We start from the raw sequence: 23,085 nt of genomic DNA on the forward strand, positions 1-23,085 counted from the left end.
TCTATAGGATACAATTAAACAGAAATGGCTCCAATGAACTTTGCAATAATAAATAAATAAATAATAAACTATAGTTAAATTAAACAGTTTTTTTCCCCAAAAAAAATCTCACATCAGACTTACACAGGGAATAAATAAACCTTTTTTGCTTCTCAGTTTCCTAATTTGATGTCGGCAGCAGCTTTCAAAAGTTGTAGTTTGATCGGCGTCCCATCAGCGCCCTGTGAGCCGCACGGAAAGCACTGTAACCTCCAAAACAAAAAAGACCATTTCTTAGCGTACATGTTTATTAGTATTTTGTATATGAGACAACTTGACCAACTTTCTATGCTTTCAGTCAGTTGCATCTGGCAATAATATTTGGTTAACTATTACATTCCTTAGCAGAGAGTTTTATTTTCACTACTCCAAAGCTTACAGCAAAGCAGATTTCATACAGAGTGCATTATGTTCTTACATAAACAATAAAAATAACAATATAGTAAACAGCAGGGTTATAGATAGTTTAAAGTTTTAAAAAACATCTCATCAAAATCTTTTAATTAATAATGTAGTTTACTGAATTATTGTCCACAGTGGATGTTATTTAAAGGCCCATACAGTGTAAACGTTTTTAGATTTTAAACAGCCTTTGTTTTCCAATAGCTGAATTATAGTGTAAAAACTTCTTGAAACCTGCCTTTAAAGGATATACTTTAAATATAATAGGTGAAGAAAAGAGCATGCAGAAAATCATAATGCATTTATGGTGAAACCTTTTCTAGGATGTAGAGGAGCCTACACCCACCAGCCATTACATCATGACCACTGACAAAAAACAAATAGGAGCTAAAATGGGCAGCGTAAGGATTTGAGCATCTCCAAAAAGGTCTGCAGTGGTCAGTACTTATCAAAAGTGGTCCAAGGAAGGAAAAGCTGTGAAACGGCAACGGGGTCGTGTGGTCCGATCCGGGTCAGGGCTGTTTTGGCGGCGAAAGGGAGACCAGCAGGCGGTCATAATGTTATGGCTGATCAGTGTATATGGCACTGCATCACCTTTCCTGCACTGGAAAAGGCACGCAAGAGGGCGCTTTATCAGCTTTCTAGCACAAAAGCAATTATTTTCAGTGGAATCGCCATCAGAGGTGAAGTAAATCTGCACTCATTATTTGCATTGAATGGGGCCAAACATCACTTCCTGTGGCACTGCGATTAGTGGGTCATTTCCATTTTAACTTAAAATTTTCCACAAGTTTTCCTAATGTGTATGTAAAGAAATCAATGTATGTACAGATATTTTAGGTAATGCACTACCTACATTTCTTTGTGGAATTTGACCCAGAGCTGTTAAAAACACTACGGCTCTTGCAGGTTTGCCAGAAACAGCTCTATTTCTCTGCACATGCGGTTCCTCCTCCTGTCTTTAAGCTTCTCCAGAACTCTGATGCTGTTCTCTCGAAAGAAGGACTGTTGCGGTATCGCAGCCGCCTTCATGTGATATTTCACTGAGCCGTTGCTATCTCGTCGATCGAAGTTTAAATATTTTGCGTAGTTGTTGTAGAGCATCTGTTTATCTGCAGGTTCCAGATCACTGTCTAGCAGTTCCTGGTACATCTCCTCAGCTTTAGCCTGGTCACGATGGGACTTTGCGTATATGTTTGCGAGATCAATTTTTTTCACGAGCGAAGAATGGGGGTAAAGAGAAATGACCTCCTTATGGAGACTGATCGCTCGGTCTATCATGCTTTGTTTTGGGTGACTCTCTCTGAAAAAAATGATCTTCCATTTGTAGCAGAGGGCCACGCATCTCTTCAGATAACGCTCATCTGGATGTTGTTCCAGAGCCTCCTCTGCCAAATCAATGGCCTCATCGACAGATACGTAGTTTCTGTAAACCCTCAGCACCGCTTTCATCCCGCTGTAGCTGCCGAGAGGATTTCTCACAACCTTTCTGCCTAACTCGCGTGCCTCATCTTCAATCCTGTCTCCTTTCTTACCACATTGCTCAAGGTAGTGAACAGCGAGGTACAAGTTCTCTGGATCCTGTTCCTTGGCGAGTCTCATGTTCTCCAAGATGTCAGCCTTCAGCCCCGTGTTGCTGTGCTTTAAAGCACTCACTAACCCTAAGATGTGGCTGGTGTTCCACTCCACCATGTCCGGCTGCATCCTGATGGCTCTCTGGAAGTAATCTGCAGCCAGACGCTTTTTATCGGCGCCGAACTTCATCAGGGTCCAGGCTTTCTCAGCGTAGATCTCCGGATGGAGCTCGTCCTGGAATGGAGATGGGTATTTTTCCATCAGGGTGTCGACCTTTGTCAGGTGAGCCTGACTCTCTGCTTGGTCTCCCAGGTGGTGCTGCAGCCAAGCCATGTTCCCGTAGTGCACCACTAACCAGGGACCCTCATCTGAGTTCCTCATCTGGCGGAAGGCCTCTGCAGCCCTGCTGAACAAACTCTGGGCTTCTTCTGTGAACCCCAGCTGGTACTGAATGAACCCCCGCAGGTTGTAAATGTGACCCAGCCAGCTGTTTCCCTCCTCGGTGCCGATGTCCTCCAGCTTGTCCCTGAGCCGGAGAAGTTTGGACCTGTTGGGGTCCAGATCCCAGGTGAAGTGGCACTGCAGGGCTTCCAGTTTGGACGCCAGTGTTGTTGGACTCTGAGCGGCACTGATGGAGAATAAAAATGGCAAATATTAAAACGCATCATCAGCAGTGAAGTGTGCTGCTACGTTTGGACAACCACCTTTCATCTGATGTGGATAGAAACGGAGCAAAGAGCATCAGGGAGGAAAGAAATGGAGTGAGACAGAAGAGAACAAGGAAGTAAAGACAGGAAAAATTAAATGTAGTAAAGAAACGAAAGAGAAGATGGAAACAATGGATGAGGAAATACAGAAGAGGACGGAATTAAGCAATGATGTAAGACTCTAGATCACATTGGACCCACTTTTTTTATTTTTTTATTTTTTATTTTTTTTGAGCATAACTATAAAGTAGAAAACAAAAATTAGGAGAACAATGAATTCATTGTATTAAAACAAAAAACACATTTAAACATAATATTTTTGTGGGATTCTTTCAACTTTCAGAAAACAACAGATGCAGGAAAAAGTGTTAAAAACCACAACAAACAGGAAGAGAGCAAAGTAAGTAAAGACTAAAGAAAGAAAGGAGAGAAAAGGAGCAGCAGTAGAAGAAGTAATGGATAACTGAGCAGCAGTGATTGAAAACTGCGTCATTGACTTGTCGGATATTTAATGTTAATATTTGGCCTTCTGGGACGCCATAATAAAACATTAAATAAATCATAACGATCCTCTTTATTTACTCGTCCACGGACATGAAATGCAGAAGCAGCTCCTCACCTCATTATTAAGCTGTTTCCTCGACGTTGCGATGGGTTCAACGATGTCCTGCTTTGCTGAGAAGGATGTTGTTGAGCAGCTTTTAAATGTTCTCACTGAAGTCGAAGAGGAAACCACGGGCGGGGCTGTTTGCACGTAAAGTGTGCGCGGCGGCCGACTTGAGGCATAAAACACTGCAGCAACTCCTCTTCAGTGACCTTCGGAAAGCAAAGGTATGGAAAAAAAATATGGACTCCCGGGTGACTTTTGAGCACAGACTGCGTGCACTGAGCAGATTCAGATTCCTAGATGCGCCTCGACTTTCGTTTCTCAGGAATAGAAACTGCAGCCCCGAAGCTCAATGACACATTAAAGAACATTTTATTGATTTTCTTTGGATCTTTAAGAAGGCAATGCTTTGAGTAACATATTATAAATAAATTATAAATAGCTAAAGTTGACAAATTAATTAGTATTTAATCAAATGTATTTTTTTAGGGAAATGCCCCCCCCCCCATGGTGTGAAATCACTTTAATATGTCCAAATTACAGATAAAATATACTACAAGTAGCTGGTTAAAAGGGGATTATAGACCTATGTTGTAGAAATAAACTTGTCTTATGTTATTAGTTTTCCTATAATTTATTTCTCAGACTTTTAAACAGGTTGCTGGAGCTTCATTAGCAGAAAGTCTGAGGTAAAATATGTGCATGCCAGCTAGCTAGTTAGAAATGTGAGCTTCTAACCTCAGACTTTCTGACTTTCTGAAGTAGCTGGTTGGCTAAAAGAAAAAAAAGCCTTTTGATTAAATTTTAATTAATTTCTCAACTGTAGGTATTTATTTAACTTTTTATTATGTTGCCATAAGCATGGCCATCTCCAAGATACAAAAAACCCTATAAAATATTATTTTATGTCAGCAAATAGAAATTGAGCTGTATGTGTATGTGTGTGTGTGTTTGTGTGTGTGTGGGGGGTTCTTACCCCACTCTACCCCTATTTATTCTAAATCTCTTTTTTACCGGATATATAGGATGTAATATCTTAACCTATTTTACTTTGTTGTTAAGACAGAATTTGTCTGCATTAGCCACATTTTCTGCAAATTAATTTCTCCATAAAGTGAAGTGGGGTGGTGATGGCGCACGGATAAGATGCTTGCCATTGATGTGAGAGACCAGGGTTCGATTCCCACTGTGAGATATCCACCATTGTGTCCCTGAGCAAGACACTTAACCCCTCGTTGCTCCAGAGGCGTGTGACCTCTGACATGTATAGCAATTGTAAGTCGCTTTGGATAAAAGCGTAAATGTAAGTGAAGAGCAGTTGACCTGGAGACCTTGTATGTAGTTCCTGGTGTGTTTATTTGAACATTTATTTTTAATAATGCTGACTAGGTTGTTTATTGTCATTATACAGCACAAAGCTGCATGACATAACTTTTTAACAGAAAAACACTTTTAGTACAGAAGCTCATATTTGTTCATGTATCACAGTAGATATATCTTCATACAGTTTGTTTTAATGCTTTATTTAACCGTTACGTGCTGTTACCATAGACTGTATATAAAAAGACTGGTACTAAATCAAGTGGCAACTAAAAACTGCGCAGTTTACGTAAACTACGTACGACAGAGCTATTTCCTGCGTATGTTGCTGTAGTCAGCAATGGCGGAGCTCAAAGAGGCAGACGCTGCTCAGCTACACCAGGAGGACGTCGATATCAAACGTAAGTAACCTGCACCCCGTCTGTCGTTTGGACACTAAATTTAGGGTGTTAAAGTGGAGAATAAATTGTAGTTTAGGCCCCATCTGCGCTGCGCAGCGAATTCGCGGAGGGTCTGAGTTTGTAAGTGCTGAACTAAACGAGGGCCTCACCACGGAGCTCCGCCATGGGACCTAAATAGTCAACAATAGCAGCGACAAAAGGGCTTGAGCTGACATTAGCTGAACCGTTGTTGTTACCGGTTGAGTACAGTAGTGTAGCTCTTCGCAGAGGCTTTATCAGAGTGTTGTATTTTGGGTTGCACTTGCGCTACAGTTTCGGGAGACACGGCCTCACCGCGGAGCTGCACTACAGGACCGCAGAGCCGCTCCGTTTGGACGCTAAACTGTCTGTTTATTAAAGGTTCGTTCACGGTTTAACGGCCCCGGAGAGAGGGTGGTTTTAATTTAAAGAGGAAAAAGAAACCAACTAATGCCAGCTGACATTTAAGCACTGATGCTGTTAACTTCTGTAAACAACATAAGATCATATCAACATAAGAGCAGTGGGAACAGATCAGGGCCTTAGAAACTGAACACACTGAGGTCAGGAGACCAAATTACTCTCGATGCAGCACTTTACTGCACTGAATACATTAAATTGCATAGAATGGCATTTTAAACATGCATGTCTAACATAACATCTTGCACCTGATACCTGTTTTACTTTGGAAACCAGCTCATGATCTGCAGAGTGAAGCATAAAGTCTTGGATGTTGTGGTGTCTCTTTTATCGTTTTATTATGTTGTCCTTTTTGTATTGACCTTGTAATGACCTGCTGGGTATGGTAGTACCACAGATATGGCATATTTACACTGATGCAAGCTGATATGTTCATTAATATGCACTGTCCCTTTTTTAAAATAAATAAATAAATAAATGCTGTTCCCCAACACAAAGTTGGCCAATCACCAAAAAGTTTCTAATTGTATGTATTCATATTACTGTTACAGGGCCATGACTACAATCAGCAGACATACATAACTCTTATTCTTATTTTTCTTTTTCTATTATAGGCCTATCTTATATTTTTTATTTAATGTTAATGTGAGCTGGGATTGCCTGCAGCCCCGCGACCCTGTACATTTACTCATTTGGCAGATGCTTTTATCCAAAGCGACTTACATTTAAGAAACAACATACAAGCAGAAACAAAGCATCAAATACAGCATGAGATCTCCAACTGACAATAAATACTAGTAACCGCTAATGGCACATATCGCATCAATGGAGTAAATACCTAGGAAAAGAAGTAAGAGTTAACAAAAAAGTGATAGTCAATACTATTTAATTGTAAGGAGATAGAAGAAGAAGAAGAAAAGAGCACAGGAAGTGCTTGTTAGAAGTTAGGAGTTATAAGAGGAAGTGTTCTCAGAAGAGCTTTTAGGAGCTTCTTGAAGTTAGAGAGAGACGCCCCTGCTCTGATGGCGTGTGGTAGCTGGTTCCACCATAGTGGTGTCACAGATGAGAGCAGGGACTGAGGTCGCTTTGTGTGAAGGGATGGCAGAGCCAGGCGGCGTTCGTTGGAGGAGCGTAGTGGCCGAGAAGGAACGTAAGTTTGTATTATGGAGTTTAGGTAGATGGTGCAGACCCAGTAGTCACTCTGTATGCAGCATTAGTGACTTGAATCTGATTCTGGAGGCCACGGGGAGCCAGTGGAGGTCACTGAGTAATGGAGGGACATGAGTCCTTTTGGGCTGATCAAAAACCAGACGCGCTGCTGCGTTCTGAAACGTTTGTAAGGGTTTCACCGCACAAGCTGGAAGACCTGCTAGGAGGGCATTGCAATAGTCGATGCGAGAGATAACCATGGCCTGTACCAGAAGCTGGGTGGCGTACTGAGTGAGGTAGGGACTGATTTTCCTTATGTTGTATAGAGCAAAGCGGCACGACCGAGAGACAGCAGCAACATGGTCTGAAAAGGACAGCTGGTCATCAATCATGACACCCAAGTTTCTCACCACCCTGGTTGGAGTGATGGTTGAGGAGTCAGTTTGTAGTGTGATGTTATGGTGGATAGATTGCTTGGCTGGAATGACCAAGAGTTCAGTCTTAGAGAGGTTTGGTTGAAGGTGGCGAGCCTTCATCCATGCAGATATGTCAGAGAGACAGTCCGAGATCCGTGCCGAGACGGTGGGATCGCCTGGCGGGAAGGATAGGTAGAGTTGCGTGTCGTCTGCGTAGCAGTGGTAGGAAGATGATACGTGCGAGCGAATGATCGGCCTCAGTGAGGTGGTGTAAATTGAGAAGAGAAGGGGCCCAAGCACTGAGCCTTGGGGCACCCCTGTGGAGAGGCAGTGGGAGGAGGATAAGTGTCCTTGCCACAAAACATTGTAGGAAACGCCCCGAGAGGTAGGATTCGAAACACAGGAGTGCTTTACTCGAGATGCCCGTTGCTGAGAGAGCGGACAGCAGGATCCTGTGAATGTACAGGATCAGAGGTTGAAGACGATGGATGGTTGTGTTGTATCTGGAGCTGTCGTAACAAGTGAATTTCCCCAGTGTAGGATCTATAAAGTCTAATAGATTACAGCATACTAACATGATAACAGTGTTTACTGTGTAGCTGCTCTGAAACAATCCTCTGTGTGTGTGTGTGTGTGTGTGTGTGTGTGTGTGTGTGTAGGCGGCGATGGTGACCAAGCTGCAGAACAGCCGGCGAAGAGCGAAGCTGCTGCAGACAGCGATGCCAAACCCTCAACCACAACTATTGGTACCTTTTTTAATAACAGCTGTTCCTGTGTATTGATCAGTTAGTGATGGCTTTGTCAGCTTCATCTGTATTTGTGGAATTTTAAGGAGGAAACTTTAATGACAGGATGACTAACACTTTACAGATTGATGTTTTCTGACATTTTGACCTGATGAAAATAACGATTATTCTCCTTTTCTACCAACAGAGAGACACATCTCCATCCACACTAAACTGGAAGGCCTCGAGATGCTGGTTGAACTCAGTGGTGGTAAGTTCAGCTCTTCAGTAAATCTTCATCATTCCTCTCTTTTTCTTATTGTGATAAAATAAATGAGATGACGTAGAGGAAACAGAGGACACTTAATCAAACTATTTTCATCATCGATTAACTGTTCAAGTCATTTTTCAAGTAAAAAGGGCCACATTAGTTGGTCATTTTTGCTGCTTTAAACGTTGGGTGATGGTTAACACGATATCTTTTAGTTTTTGGAGTGTCAGTTGGACAAAACATTAAAGATTTCATATTTAAAATGTTGTTTTTTTAAATATATTTTATAGACCAGTCGATGAATCAAGAAAATAATAATGAAACCAATTGTTAGCTGCAGCCTTAGTGATGTTGTGTTTTCTCTCATCAGCGGGACGGAAGTCGTGTCCTCTGTGTCCTGAGGAGAAGTTTAAAGCCTGCTACAGCCACAAGCTCCGCCGACACCTGCAGAACCTCCACTGGAAAGTCTACGTGGAGTTTGAAGGTGAAACACTTAGTCACAAGCTGATGCTGGTGATCAGGTCGGCGTTCCAGTTCATACAAAAGAGGGCTGGATGTGTTGAGGTCAGGACTCTGTGTGCAGGCCAGTCAGGTTCTTCCACACCAAACTGGGAAAACCACTTTATTTATGGAGCTGGTTTTGTGCACAGGGACACCGTCGTGTTGAGAACTGGAAAGAGACAAACACTGTTGTCCAAACATTTACTCACCAAAAAGCATTTAGACAAACCTGCAAACACAGGCAGGGAAAATTAGTGTTGACGTAATTAGCCAATGGTCAGACAAGACTTAGGTAAACAGGGGAGAGACTCGGGACGAATGAAACAGAGATTTTCTCGGAGCCCATACATACATCTGATATGCCAAACTAGCTCAGCACATACAGAACACAGTACTTAACAGAACCGGGAAAAATCAGATGGATACGTCACACTTTCATGGAGTTATATGAAAGAAGCTGTTTTCAGTCACAGAAAGTAAATTCACTCAAGCGATCTTTTATTTTTTGAATGACGAGTTGAGTTTATTGTTACATGTGCCGTGGTCATGATCACATGAAAGATTACTTAGTACTTTAACACATCCTGAAATTTTAAATGTCAAAGTTTTACAGTTTAGAAGCGAGTGAAGTTTAAACGTCAAGAGTCACTGTCGGGACGATTGAAACACCTGTTTCAATCCATTCTACCTTATTTAGATACGGCGGGAGGGGGGGCAGAGTCCACCGGGCTGCATGCTGGACCACCAGGATGCTCACAGCCAAATAACAGGATCTTCACAGTAGAGCAGGAAAACAGGCTGCAGATGTAGATAAAAACGGCAGCCAAATCTAATCCAAATGTGCATTAGCTGTTCGATTTTCTAGTCAGCTAGCTAAGTTGTATTTATACTATTTTTTATTAAGATAAAGGACATATTTAGTTTGCAATTACATATTAAGAAGGGCAGTGTCAAGCTTTCTAAATAAAAACAAGAATAACTTAAACTATTTAAATGTATATCATTGTGTATCATCCGTCCTGCACAGTAGGGACGGATGAAACAATGCGCACCTTTCCTTCAAAGTGAAATTATACTGAAGTCGTTCCACATTTTAACAAGAGAACACCTGGTATTGATAGAACACACACGTGAGTTGTTGATGACAGCAACAAATGATTTCTATCTGTAACGTGATATTTTAAAATGACGTTTATCTGAAAAGTGTTTCATTCGTCCCGGAACAAAGTCTCAAAGTGATTTAAAAGAGTAAGAAAAGAACAATTGTAAAGAAACAACTTCGTAAAATATTAATCATTAATAATCAATGAAACGTAAGCGTTAACAGACGTTTGCACACTTTAGATGGCGCCTGGCGAAACAAAGGTCAGCTTCAATAAAATACTTTTCTGCTGCGTAATGCAAGTCGATGGAAAGGGCGTTCCACAGTCACCTTTTGTGGCCTAGTGGTGGTATACGGGAGAAGCAGGTCGGAGATGTACCCAGGTGCCTGACCATGCAGGGTTCTACACGTAGAAAACTGACGTGGAGCCAATGTAACAATGGCAGGATGGGTGTGATGGGACTTGTCTTGCAAGACCTGGTTAACCGCCTAGCAGCAGCGTTCTGGACCATTTGTAGACGGTCCAGAGACGACTTGCTGAGGCAGGTGAAGAGGGGGTTAGAGTGGTCTAATCAGGATGAAGTGAATGCACGATTGATCGTCTCTAGTTCTGTCTCTGAAACAACACGTTTGAGTCGGGCAATGTTTCTAAGGTGGAAGAAACATGTACGGGACATTGATTTGAAGTTCATCAGTGAGGATTTATAATCAGTTGAGTCTCTTATAAAGTAAAAATATAGATGGTTTAGTGGTTACAGCTTAAAATAATGCCTTTGTTTTTTTAGACAAAAACATTCACTTTTAGCATTATTTTTTGCATTTTTCATAGATTTTAGAGTACATTTATACTGTTAGAGCACGAGAACAGCCTCACAGGACGTGGAGAAGGGTCCACATACATTTAGAGTGCTTGTAAAGGTCTGAAAAATTACACAAAGATAAATATGGTGATTTCCGGACGTGTAAAATAAATAAATAAATAAATAAACAGGTTTGAAACTGACATTACTGATATCTTGGTGTCAGGAAATTAGGCTGAATGGGAAGACACGCCATCAAATCTTAATTCAAACAACTTAATTGTTGACCTTTAACAGGCCAGAGGATGTGCATCTGCCACCTGCCCTGCAGAAACCTGAAGCCCAGCCTCAGTGGAGATCAGGTGAGGAATTAAAACACACAAACTGTCCACAGATCAGGTTCCCTTCAGCGGCTTTAATTCAAGGGTCCTGCGGTTTCTATTTTTATGATTATTGTAATTTTTTATTTTGACACAGCCTCATTTTCCCTCTCGCTGCTCAACCAAACACACACATGACACTAAAATACAAAACAGCTTTCTTAGAAATAAATCTTCCCCACTCAAGAACTTTTCTTGAGGTGTCTTCCACTTCTTTACAATAATTTGCTGTCTAATTAAAGCTGCCTGGGTTCTGTCCTTTTATTGGTTGATGTAAAGCAGAGAACAGCTGACAGTCCTGTAATTTCTTAATAAATGAATTTCTGTCACTTCTGTCTGTACTCCTTTTAGTCCTGCCACATGACAATACTGTAAAGTATCTGCAGTACTTTTGTTTCCATAACCAGTAATTGTTTTGTATTAAACCCTTTCCAGGCCTCGGGGAGACACGTGGCTCACTACCACTGTGTCGTGTGTTCTGTCACCATCGCCCGTAAGACGGACATGGTCAGCCACCTGAAGCGACACGTCAACAAAGGAGAGACTGAAGCCAGCTACTCCGGGAGCTCGGACGCCACGTTCGAGGAGCCGGGTAATAAACTCCGACACCCACAATCGCTTCACTGGCTGAACACGGGGCGATCGGGGGGACTCACAAGAGACGTGTTAAAAAACAAATGAGCAGAATTAAAGCAGTGATGGTTGAGACATCCAGGCTCTACAAAATACTGGATCCTACACTTCCCTTAATGCAACGCTATACTACTGTATCTCAGCGAGACCTTCACCGGCTGGTAGATCTAAAACTCCTTACACCTGGATGCTGTAGCACTGGTTTGTAGTCTCCAGGCTGAAGCGGGTTATTTTCTCAGACTTGACGGAGCTCCTCCAGAGCCACAGATGTTATTATACAACAACACGGGCTGTGTCGTGCTCCTCATGAGTAAACTGATCCTCGTGTGTACACTTTTTGGAATGCCCCTTTACTACGATAACAGTCGTCTGGAGGTTTGGTCCCTTTAATATCATGATATCACCTGTACCTGTTGTTAAGATCAAGAGTTTTTACTGTTCTAGCTGATTGAAAAAATGTGGACTGCAGTTGTATAGCGCCTTTAAAGTCTTCCGACCGCGTTTTGCACGGCTTGTCACATTCAGAAATCACTCTGACACACGTTCTTACACAAGGACGCTTCGACATGCAGACCGGAGGAGCCAGAGATCAAAACACTGATCTTCTGATTAGTGGGCGACCCACCTGCTGACAGCCAGCCCTAGCTGAGTTATCATATCCACGACATAACCGTGTTTGATCATGGTCGGGGCGTCACGGTGGTCAATGTGATGAACATCTCCGTCTCCGGCCCCCATTTCCTGTCAGCGCTCTACAGTCTGATGAAGTTTGTGACATCAGCTGCTCATAGACAGCATCCTCTGGTTGTAGTAGTGTCCTGTCCGCTTTAGGATTGATTTTAATATTTTATTACTAGTTTTTAAAAACTTAAAAACTTAAAAGGGTTGTGTACCATTTTTATCAGAACTTTTACATGCACACACACTCCTGTCAAAGCGCTGAGGTCATCCAATCAGATGCTCCTCGATGTCCCCAGATCGAGCCTTTTCATTAGCTGCTCCTAATCTTTGGAATATTTTACCTGTTGACATAAGAAATGCTCGGACCGCTGACACTTTTAAATTCTTGCTAAAGCCCCACCTCTTTTCCTTGGCCTTCAAACAGAGTTGAGTATTGACATTATTGACCTTCTCTACTGTTGTTGTCGTGTATATTATATGTTATATATATGTTGTGTATTCTGAACCTGGAAAGCACTTTGGTCAACTAGGGTTGTTTTTAAATGTGCTATAAGAATAAACTTGACCTCGAACTAGTGACCGACCATCTGAGGTCAACTAAAACTTTTGATTCAGTTGGTTTGAAAATGGCTATAATCAATATGTAAAAGCGATCAGTCGAGTGATCAACCAACGGATCTCTCTCTAAGCTCTGCAGCTCCCTTTGGCTCTACAGAGCTTTATGGCGGCTTTCAGCTCATTCTTGTGGTTTTTCCAGCCCACAAGTGTCTCATAGCGTCATTTCAAGCTGTTTTCAGAGAAGAAGCTGCTGTACAACACGAGCTGCTCAGCAGCAGACAGACGCAGTCTGGGGAAACTAAAGGGTCAGATATTTCCCTTAGATCGATTTGTAATTAGGCAACTGCCATCAAGTTCAGCACACTTAAGATGACAGGTTACTTGTACACCTTGCAGAAAAATCAATGAAAACACACTAGAATTATTTATTCATACACATGCTGTGGTAATGTAGTATTGGCTAAGCAACGCCCGGAACCTTCTGTCCTATGAGAGACATGCTTTATGTCCAGATCTCCTTATTCCTCACCGGTCCTGTCTGCTGAGGCGTCGCTTTGAGCTGCGAGTCGGTGAATCCCCAGAGACTCCTTTATCCTCATGCAACAAAATCCAGTGTAAAAAGTGATGCTACTGTGATTGAATGTGTCAGCAGCTCCCTCCGGCCAGGCGTATGAAATCATGAAAGAACTCGGAACCAACGTCCAGCTCCTCCCAAACCACACCACCCCGCAGAAGAGTGACACCTACTTCAACCGCAAGATGAAGACCAACAGGTCGGCACGCGCAACGAAACGAGTTCTTACAGAAATATACGCGCAGATTTTGACGTTTGAATTTGTGTGTGTGTTTCAGGCAGCTGGTGTTTTGTTCGCTGGCTGTTCTGGCTGAAGAGAGAAACCCGCTCGAGTGTCTGGATGCTTTTGGAGCCACAGGTGAGACTGTAATCATCTCCTGAAATAATGAAAGCAGCATTAAAATAAGCAGAACTCCACTGAATAAAACACAAGTTAGTACCACATAACATGCCTGTTTGTAAATGCAAGAACTAGTTTTAAAAAAATACAGTCAGGTTTATTAGGAAAACGTCATTTCTGACAGACAGTGATGGATTCATTGAGAAAATAAGTGATTAATAATGAAAACAGTTGTTTGTTGCAGCCCTAGTTTAAAGAAAATTAAATCAAGATTGATTATCAAGCCTAACCACATATTTTAAATCCCAGACCCACAATGCAACCTTGCGACTCCATCTTGCGTCTGTTTCTCAGGGATTATGGGCCTCCAGTGGGCGAAGCACCTCCGTAACGCCGTCAAAGTGACCATAACGGATATCAGCGACACGTGTGTCAAAATGATCAAAGAGAACTGCGAGCTCAACAACATCCGGGTGGACGGAGGCTCGCGAGGACCCCGGGGGCCCGACGTGGCCGGCAGTGAAGTCAAGGGAGTGCCCATCGCTACGGTGGAGGTGGCCAAGATGGACGCAAATGTCATCATGCACCTGCGGCCCTTCGACTACATGTAAGTAGGAGGATTTGTTCATGTTTGTAATCGATTTAGCTTTGAATGATAGATTTAGATTGTTTCCTTTTATTGACACTTTCTGACACGTGTTCTAGGAGCCGTAGAGCGCCGTTGTTGTCCAGATACAACTTTTTTTCTCTCTCTTCCACAAATGAATTCTGCAGTGAACGTTTCTTAGATCGCGGCATGTGCTGCGCTGTTTTTGTTCCGGTGTTTGATCCTCATCCATCAACCTGCGGACGCTTTTTTCATTTCCCCAGTATCTCCAGGCAGAGGACATTTAGGGGAATCACGTTTTCTGACGTGTGTCAAGCAGCTACAGACTCTTTTAACGTCATTCAAAAGTAAAAACTTAGTTCAAGTCCAAATACAGAATTGTAGTAAACAAGCTTCTTGTGCTTTTATTTTGTAGGCAAAACCACTACAGAGGAAGTGGTCAATGTTTGTATAAACTTTATCTAATGTGTGGTTTATAATGGACTGTGGTGCAGAAACAGTGACAGTGTTTGGCTCACATTTTCCATGTTATCTCTCAGTGGCCAAGTCACAATAACATATAGTTTTACTGAATAATTCAGTAAATATAATTTCTTAATAAATCTACCTAAAGTAACCTCATTTCTTGACTGGCCACTCTCTGCTGTCTCAGAAGAGACACCGTAGCTGTCCTGCGCTCTTTGAAATATTAGGGGGCAGTGGTAGACTGGACGGATGGTTGCAATTTACAACCCTCGCCACTAGATGCCACTAAATTTCACACACTGAACCTTTAAGAGGTCTTTTTTCAATGTGTAATGACACAAACTTTACTTGTCTGTAAAAGAGGGATTAGCTTGGATGCATGGGGGCTTTTTGGATTCTTCAAATAAAGAAACAAAGTGACTTAATTAGTCGCGTTATCTCTTTCAGTCACTTGGATCCGTATGGGACGGCGGTGAACTACCTGGACGCCGCCTTCAGGAACGTCCGGAACTTGGGCATCATCTCTGTGACGTCCACCGACACGGGCTCTCTGTACTCCAAGTCTCCCAACGTCACCCTGCGTCACTACGGCTGCCACATCGTACGCACCGAGTACTACAAAGAGCTCGCTGCACGCATGGTCATAGCCACCGTGGCCAGGTAGAACTTTTAATTTTGTATCTAACGTGATACAGAGGCTGAAGAAAACATGATTGAACTGAATCCTGATCTCTTGCTGTTTGCTGTAGAGCGGCGGCTCGCTGCAACAAAGGCATCGAGGTGCTGCTGGCGGTGGCGTTGGAGCATTTTGTCCTGGTGGTGGTGAGAGTCCTCAGGGGTCCAACACAGGCTGACGAGTCAGCGAAGAAGTTAAGGAAACTGGTCCACTGTCAGTGGTGCGAAGAGAGAGTCTTCCTCAAACTGGGCAACATGGTGGACGGTGAGTGCTCCAAATCTTTTTCAAGCCGTTACATGGTGGGCCAGAACATAGTCAAATTATTTCAAATCCTTGGATACTCGTGTGCAGGACTCCTGTTGGGAGGGTTACGATCGATCACATCATACTGCAGAATCTTTTTTTCTTTTCCAACCATCCAGGTAAAGACTCACTCAGTCCGCTGCAGAACTTTTCAAATATTTGTAATCTGTGACTATATCTCAACAAATGCACAATATCAGGAGAAAATGAAACCCTCAGAGTTTTTACTCTGAACAAACTGATTATAAACAAATAAATTATAATCAGAAGAATCAGAATCAGGAGCTTTATTGAAAAGTAGTGTTTTACACATACGAGGAATTTGCTTTGGTGATGAGGTGCTACAGGCAGACAAACATACAGTTGACACAAATAAACGTAGAAATATATCAATATGGAATAAACAAATATATAAATTAAAAAAATAAATAAAAAAATAAATAAAACAACAATGATCAACAATTGACAACAAATATGTGCAATGTGCCAGGTTTGTGCAGGATATGAAATGAAGTAATATTTATATTTGCATGAGACGTTTGTGTTATTTGAAAGGGGGGGGGGGGGTCGGCGAGAGACCCGGGCCTTGATAAGGAGGCTAGCTGCAGACGGACACTTTTGCACATGCTCACAATAAAGCATGAGCTACATTGTGTGTGCGCTTCCTGACGTTTGATCCGCATTCATAAACCTATGGACGCTTATTTTTAGAGAATCCAATCACACGTTTACTGTCTGCTTTTTCAGAGGTGTGTGGAGCAGGCCAGAGACAATTCTGAATTTCCTTCAGAACTCTTCAAAGTAAAGCTCTCAATAAACTTGACATAAAACATTGCTGCACAAAAAGTTCTCTCGCTTTTATTTTGGAGGCACAATCACTTAAGAGGAAGTGATTGTGTGAGTAACTGTAGCTGTCATGACTGAGCCATTTCTGGCCCGCGGGCCACCTATTGCCAACCGCTGCTCTTCTGCTTACTTCAGTCAAATTGATGCACAGGAAGAAAACGCAATGTGATGGTTTGGCTTTGGTTTAGTTTATTGGCAACATTCTAAACTATTTATAAAATGACTGCTATCAGCCTTCCAGCGATAGCATCCCAAAGTCCTGGACTTACTTTGATCCTTGTCCCTGGTGTTACGCACGCTACTTTGTGTTGAATTTACAAATTTTCTGTGCAGCAAAATGAGAATGATATTCAACAAGGACATACTGATGTACGGAGATTTCCCGTATCAGTATTGACAGTGTTTTTCAAGCTATAAAAAAAGTTTTGTGAACACTGAGTCGACAACCATCATGGCTTCCTCATCGGCCGTAGAGACACCTGTAGCCGGCAGATTTAATCAGCTGGAGCTAATTAATGTCATTCAGTGAGTTGGTCAAAATGTATAAGGTCTGGTCCTTCTGTAATAGATAAAGTTGTTGTTTTTTTAAATGCAGAGAAGGTAAATCATGTCCTAACTTGTGTTTCTTCCAGACACGCTGCCCTGCAACTGTCACGGAAGTCTGCCTGGAAAGACAGCGGTGCAGCTGGGTCCATTATGGTAAAAGACCTCTTAAGTATCACTGCACACAGCAGCTTTAACCGCACATACACATCTCTCTGAGCACTATGTAAAGTAACTATATACGGCATGTACTTTAAAAATCCTCCGGTGTACGCAACAAACAAAAATGAGATATTGAGATATAAGTTAGACTTTAAGACTTGGTTTTTGGGTTCAGGTTAGAATCACGTCAGTGAAGGTCCTCACAGGTATAGTACAGTTACAGATGTGTGTGTCCAGGTGTGGTGGTCTGTTTAACACGGGCTTCCTGAGGAGGATGCTGTCGGCGGCGGTGCAGCACAGTATGGACGACATCCAGCCGCTCGTCAAAACTCTGATCTGCGAGTCCGAGTGCACCACCCTCAAGTCTTTGGTCCACGGGGCGTCCGCTCTCACTAACCAGGGTAAGAGTCTGACGCCCCCCCCCCTCCATCTTTACAGTGTGTCTGATGTTCCTATGACGAAACACGTGTATAAATAATGCTCTGTTTCCTCTGCAGTGGAGTGTGGCGTCGTCATTAAGACCTTGCAGAGCGGAGATGAGTCGGGTCCTGCTGATCAGTCTGGTGAGCCAGTCACTGTTTTTAGAAACCTCTATAATCAATATAACATAATGAGGTCCCAGTCTGAACCAGTTGAACTTGTGGCCTTCTATTCCCAGTTCTGCTTCTCTGTTCTGCAGCATGCTTGCTTTCACATCTTGCCTGAAACTCTAATAACAAAACGCAGAACAGGTGAATCAACATTAAGAGTTCAAAGCAGAATATTCAAAGAAGAGACAACTAGGGCCCATGTTGGACTTTTATCATTTAATAAATGTACATTTAATTTGTACAGCGCTTCGCTCAATACCGGTTGTTTGAAACGTGCTTTAGAAACAAAAGTGAAAAAGTGAAATTTTGGCCTCAGTTACTGCAGCTCAACATTTGTCCTCTAGAGGGCAATGTAGCCCAACTATGTTGTACCCCCAACAGAAAATTTACAAGAAGATGCTTTGCTGGGAAAACCTACGTTTGAGTGCCAACTTTAAGCTCTTGAACTTGTGATTTTTAGTTTCTTTTACTCTGTCTGACAGTGTTAATACTTCAGTGAAGCTAGAAGAAGCCAAAACACAAACAAAACACAGTTAATCTATAGTTGTACCATAAAACCAACTGGAAATATTTTCTATGTAAATATCTTTTCTTTTTAGTAATCACATCTGACATCTTAGGGATCTCAACTACAATTTTAAAACTACACTTTTGTAGATTTGACCAAACAACATGAGATTGTAAAGATGGGTTTAGCAAAGTTTGAGGGGTTAAATAAACATGTTGGACATCGTTTAGTTTTCTGTTCGGATCTCTAATATTCAGTGTTTCTGCAGGAAAGAGAAAGACCGGAGAGGAGTCTGGAAATGTAGTGAAGAAGCTGAAGTCTGATGCCTCTCTGGAACATCCGCCCTTCTACTACAGCATCCACCGCCACAGCATCAGAGGCATGAACATGCCCAAGTAAGTGACTCTCTTCCTCTGGGCTGAACTGTTCGGAGAGTCCTCTTCGGTACAGACATAACATTTTATTTATGCTTAATGTTTCTCTGCACAGGTTGAACAAGTTTCTTCAGTACCTGACGGAGGCCGGCTTCAGGGTGAGTCGGACTCACTTTGACCCTACGGGGGTTCGAACCGACGCCACGCTGGAGCAGTTTAAATCGGTCCTCACAAAGTACAGCGTCCCCACGTACTCCACCGCGACTCAGACGAGTGTGACCACAGAGAAAACGGTGTGACACAAACCAGCAGGGCCGAGGTCGACTCACACCCCTGAGAGGAAACTCCCAACAAAGTCAGTCGGCTCTCAGACTCTCGCCTCGTTTCTAATCCGACTCTACTGCTTCTGTTCGCCTAAACACAGTTCTGACTGCACTGATATCCAAACAAACCCACCAACTTCTCTGTATTTGGATTTGCTTTTACTAGAACAAAGTAGAAAGTCTTTAATAAAACCAAAAAAATAATGTGAATTTTTATTAAAACTGCAAAACCAACCTGATCCTGCAGCACAGATGAGCCCGATTTATATATTTATTTCAGATTCTTCTTGAAAATTCATGTTGCAAAAAGCTTTTTTTCTTCTCTAGCTGGTTTATTGTTTGTTGTTTTGTGTCTCCTTTCTTATTAAAACATAATAAAATATTTCTGCAAAGCCTGAATTTGCTGATTTCTCAGGTATGTGATGTTGCAATTCATTATTGAGCCACAAAAAAACTCTGTTTTGTCTGAGGGAGACAATTGTGCACAGATGTAGCCTCACGTTCAACATATAATTCTATCTTCCACAGTTACAGTAGATGAGTAATGATGTTATGTTAGTTGCATAAAGTGCAAAACAACCACAGTCCTGTAGGGACTGTAAACAGTGAATAAATTGGAGGGAGTACTTCTTTAATTTCCTTCAGAAAAAGAAATTTTATTGCAATTTAAGTCATCAATTAGAACAGAAAGGCAAGTTTATCTGTGCAGCACATTTTCAACAACAAGGCTCTTCAATGTGCTTCAATGTGAAGTATTGAGCTCTGATTTAAAAGAACTGAGAGTTGGAGAAGACTTGAAGTTAGCTTTAGATATATAGAGCATAAAAACTGAAAGCTGCTTCACCCTGTGGTGTTTGGACCTGATCCCAGATCATCTGAGAGGACACTTCATTAGGAGCAGCAGATTGGACAGATGGACCCTGCAGAGGTAGATAGGAAATAAAATAAATCTTTAACTTGAAACTGAACTAAGTCTAAGGCTGTATTTTAGAAAAAGAAGTATTGTAAGTAATTGTCACTGTTGTGAAGCTGCGTTTGGGTGGAGTTATTACAGCTGGAGATTGATTTTCATTGGTTTTTGCTCAGTTGCCTCGGTGATGTCGCCGCTTCTCAATGGCTCTGAGATGCAAAAGACATAAATAAACAATAAGTAAAAAAGATCATTTGTGATTTCAAAATATGTTTATGTATGACACAACTGTAATGTGTTTGAGCTTTGTGTTTTTTAACTGTTCCACGGCTAAAATAACTGAAGGCTTGATTGAACCCCGATGACATCACTATGACATCACTCAGGTTATTTTTCTTATCACTCCTCCAGAGCAACACAAGTCTTCGCAGACTGAGTTGGGCTAATACACTGTGTCCATGTACAATGATGAAGTGTGTTTATATTGTGCATTTTAAATAATACACTGAATGTATTATTTCTCTGTGTGAGAGCGGCGCCTGATCGCCCTCTATTGGCCCACTGCCCCCGGGACTCCTAACTCAACTGTCACAGCATCAGGGGTGGTTTCCAGGCGCCTCTAGGATAAAAAGTGAGCAGGCATTCCTGCCGGAGCGTCACTGAATGACACACTGTTCAGAGGAGGAGGACGAGGGGGAGGGAGGAGGACGAGGAGGAGGAGGAGGAGGGCCTCCCTGCCTGATTCACTGCTGCAGATCGACGTGACGGTGTTTGCGCCCTACCTGTTGATCCTCTCCAGGCAGCAGCACCATGGGGAACTCCGCGTCCGGTCTTCTGGATGAGACCAAATCCGACTACATTAAAGGTAAAAACTAAAACGTGTTGGAGCGAAGCGGCGAGGACGCACCGCCGCGCCTCATCCAGCGCGGAGAAAACGCACTGCGGCTCCTTTCTGTTGGGTTTTTAGGGGACACTTCCGCGACTCTCGCTTTGTGTTGTCATGGAGCTTAATGTGGACTTGTTAGGGATAAGTGGAAATCTGTAAATCAGTCAGAGAGGCGCGCGTCTTTGTCTGCGCTTCAGGAGGATCCGTGGATTTCAGCTGCTGTCCTCCTGATTAGTCAGAATCAGTGTCTCATTCATGTCTGAGCTGAAACCATCGCATCTCACTCAGCTGAGGGTTTCGGTGGGGTCAAATACAGGGTTTAATTTCACCCCAGCTTGTTTTCAGAGAACCCGAATCTCAGTCCGCCTGCTGTGGAACCTGTCTGTCTGGTTTTTATCTTTCCACATAAATGTTCTCCCACACTCCAATTCACCATCCTGCAGGCACTTTGTCTGACAGTTAAAGACCTCAGCTGGGGGTTTAATGTTAATGCTGCTGTCGGTGTTTACAGCTCAGGTTGATGTGGCGCTGATCTGGCAGCTCCTGCCTCTTCAGTCCCGCAGGGGAAAGCAAAGAGAGACCTGTTCCCTCTTTTGTCTCGTGTCTCCTCTGCTGCTGGGTCTGTCCACAGACAAAAGATGCTCCTGTTGTTTTGTTTGTTGTGTTTGAACGACACAGGTGTTCATGCAGGGAAGGTGGCCTGCATGTGTGCAGCACTAAGAGACCAAATCAGACAGCTGATTCAGAAGTTTGTCTTTAAATGTACACAAATGAGCCAGGGGGATGTTTGGTGACCAGCAGAAGCGCTACACCAACAGTTCTTTTGTATGCAGGGCTGATCTGGACTTTTTTGGGGGGCCGTATACAGAATTAGGTTAACCTGAGTTTGTTTGGTGACAACCTGGTGGCTGAAAATCCTCAGCTGCTTAGTTCACTTCAGGTCAGGAGTGGCCCCATGTTTGTAGTGAGTCGTGTTGTGGTCATACAGAGCTCACCATCTGAATTACTCAAAGATGAATGCCTGGCTATGTTCCAACATCCCCCACACTTGTTCCTCAAATTCTCAAAGAGGTCTCCAACCATCCAGGTAAAGACTCGCTCAGTCCGCTGCACAACTTTTCAAATATTTGTAATCTGTGACTATGTCTCAACAAATGCACAATATCAGGAGAAAATGAAACCCTCGGGAAGTCGGGAAACGTCGAGACAGCTCACGGTCAGGTGGGGAGGGGGGTGGTGTTGGAGGAACAACAGGTGTTGTTAGTTTAAGGTTGAATGTTGAACAGCCGGACTCGTGTCAGTGGTCCCGTGCTGTTTGCGTTGGTGACTTCTGATCAAACAGAGAGTTCTGGAGCCAGAAACCAGGTGTGAGCAGGATCGAGGATCCTGGGTCACAGGAACAACAGACAGGGTCAGTGCTCAGTGAAGCTGTTGCAGAAAAACACAACAAAAACGAAGGTTAAAAGTCAGAAAGCTGGAAAAAAAAAAAAGAGGCGAAGCTTAAATGATGGAGAACAAAGACGAAAATGGCAACAGTGACTTAAAACGCAGCATAATATGAATATAAATTCCACCGTGTCTGTTGTTGGTGTTGACACTGGTTGTACATATGTTCAAAATGGGAATGGAAAAGTAAGAATATTGATCGTGTCCCATGTGTTTAGTTCTGTACACTCTGTTTGTCACCAGCCTCACAGGGATCCTCAGTCTGCCTGCTGGCTCCTCTGAATGTTCTCTACATGTTCAAGGCCGGAGGAAACCGGCTTTCAGACTCTTGCTTTTAGTTTTGGGTGGTTTTATCTCCTGCAGCTCATACAGTTCTGTGTGTGTGTGTAAAAGCAGCTCGAGCCCCAGTCTTGCAGACTTTGGGACACGTCTGTGCTTTCGCGTTGGCCTCGTCAGTTTTTCCTGGCTGCCGTTCAGCGGAGGGCTAACTCAGAGCAGCGACACTGTGCATCCATTTGTCACGGTGAAAACATTCCTCTCTCAGTCAGTAAAATGTGTGTGGAGGGTGGAGGCTGGTGTGGAAGAGTTTGCTCAACAATTGGTGCTAGTTTACTGGGTTGGGATGGATGAAGTGAGCCTGCAGTCAGTACAAATGATTCATGAGTGAGTCCAGTTTGGGTGGAGGCCGATCCCTCGACAATGAGGCACATTTTAGATGGACTATTTTGATAATCAAATCAACATTTAGTCATTTTTCACCATTCATTCCACAGCTCCAGCTCCTCACTTGTGAGGATTTGCTGCTTTTTCTTAGTCTTTATGTTTTA

General features: G+C 42.8%; 3 protein-coding genes and 1 long non-coding RNA gene across 5 annotated transcripts in view; 2 read left to right on the plus strand and 2 right to left on the minus strand.

The window, feature by feature from the left end:
• Positions 1–269: 269 nt before the first annotated feature.
• On the minus strand, positions 270–3,594 carry LOC123971610 (interferon-induced protein with tetratricopeptide repeats 1-like). Its single transcript, XM_046050531.1, has 2 exons — positions 3,343–3,594; positions 270–2,644 (listed from the first exon to the last, which is right to left on the minus strand). The coding sequence occupies exons 1-2, from the start codon at positions 3,345–3,347 to the stop codon at positions 1,336–1,338; spliced, it is 1,314 nt and encodes a 437-aa protein (XP_045906487.1). The 5' UTR covers positions 3,348–3,594; the 3' UTR covers positions 270–1,335.
• Positions 3,595–4,903: 1,309 nt separating this feature from the next.
• Positions 4,904–19,415, plus strand: trmt1l (tRNA methyltransferase 1-like). 2 transcript variants are annotated; one of them, XM_046048794.1, is made up of 16 exons: positions 4,904–5,051; positions 7,714–7,800; positions 7,988–8,050; positions 8,421–8,534; positions 10,751–10,815; positions 11,269–11,425; positions 13,355–13,478; positions 13,558–13,637; positions 13,974–14,226; positions 15,139–15,351; positions 15,441–15,631; positions 17,149–17,215; positions 17,459–17,622; positions 17,719–17,784; positions 18,588–18,714; positions 18,809–19,415. In XM_046048794.1, exons 1-16 carry the CDS (start codon positions 4,991–4,993, stop codon positions 18,990–18,992), a joined length of 2,016 nt encoding a protein of 671 aa, XP_045904750.1. In that variant the 5' UTR covers positions 4,904–4,990; the 3' UTR covers positions 18,993–19,415. The 2 variants fall into 2 exon arrangements, with proteins under 2 accessions (XP_045904750.1, XP_045904751.1); XM_046048795.1 differs by having other exon boundaries at positions 4,905–5,051; positions 13,358–13,478.
• A 249-nt stretch (positions 19,416–19,664) lies between these two features.
• LOC123970641 lies at positions 19,665–21,624 on the minus strand. The gene is made up of 3 exons (XR_006825031.1): positions 20,709–21,624; positions 20,069–20,135; positions 19,665–19,936 (listed from the first exon to the last, which is right to left on the minus strand). It is a non-coding gene; the product is annotated as an uncharacterized LOC123970641 (long non-coding RNA).
• niban1a (niban apoptosis regulator 1a) overlaps positions 20,656–23,085 on the plus strand; it is a 47,929-nt gene continuing 45,499 nt past the window's right edge. Inside the window, exon 1 of the mRNA XM_046048790.1 lies at positions 20,656–20,791. Within this exon, the coding sequence (XP_045904746.1) occupies positions 20,737–20,791 (55 nt within the window). The 5' untranslated portion in view covers positions 20,656–20,736. The remainder of the gene's footprint in view (positions 20,792–23,085) is intronic.

Source organism: Micropterus dolomieu, linkage group LG05 (assembly GCF_021292245.1).
Source record: "Micropterus dolomieu isolate WLL.071019.BEF.003 ecotype Adirondacks linkage group LG05, ASM2129224v1, whole genome shotgun sequence".
Taxonomy (NCBI): domain Eukaryota; kingdom Metazoa; phylum Chordata; class Actinopteri; order Centrarchiformes; family Centrarchidae; genus Micropterus; species Micropterus dolomieu.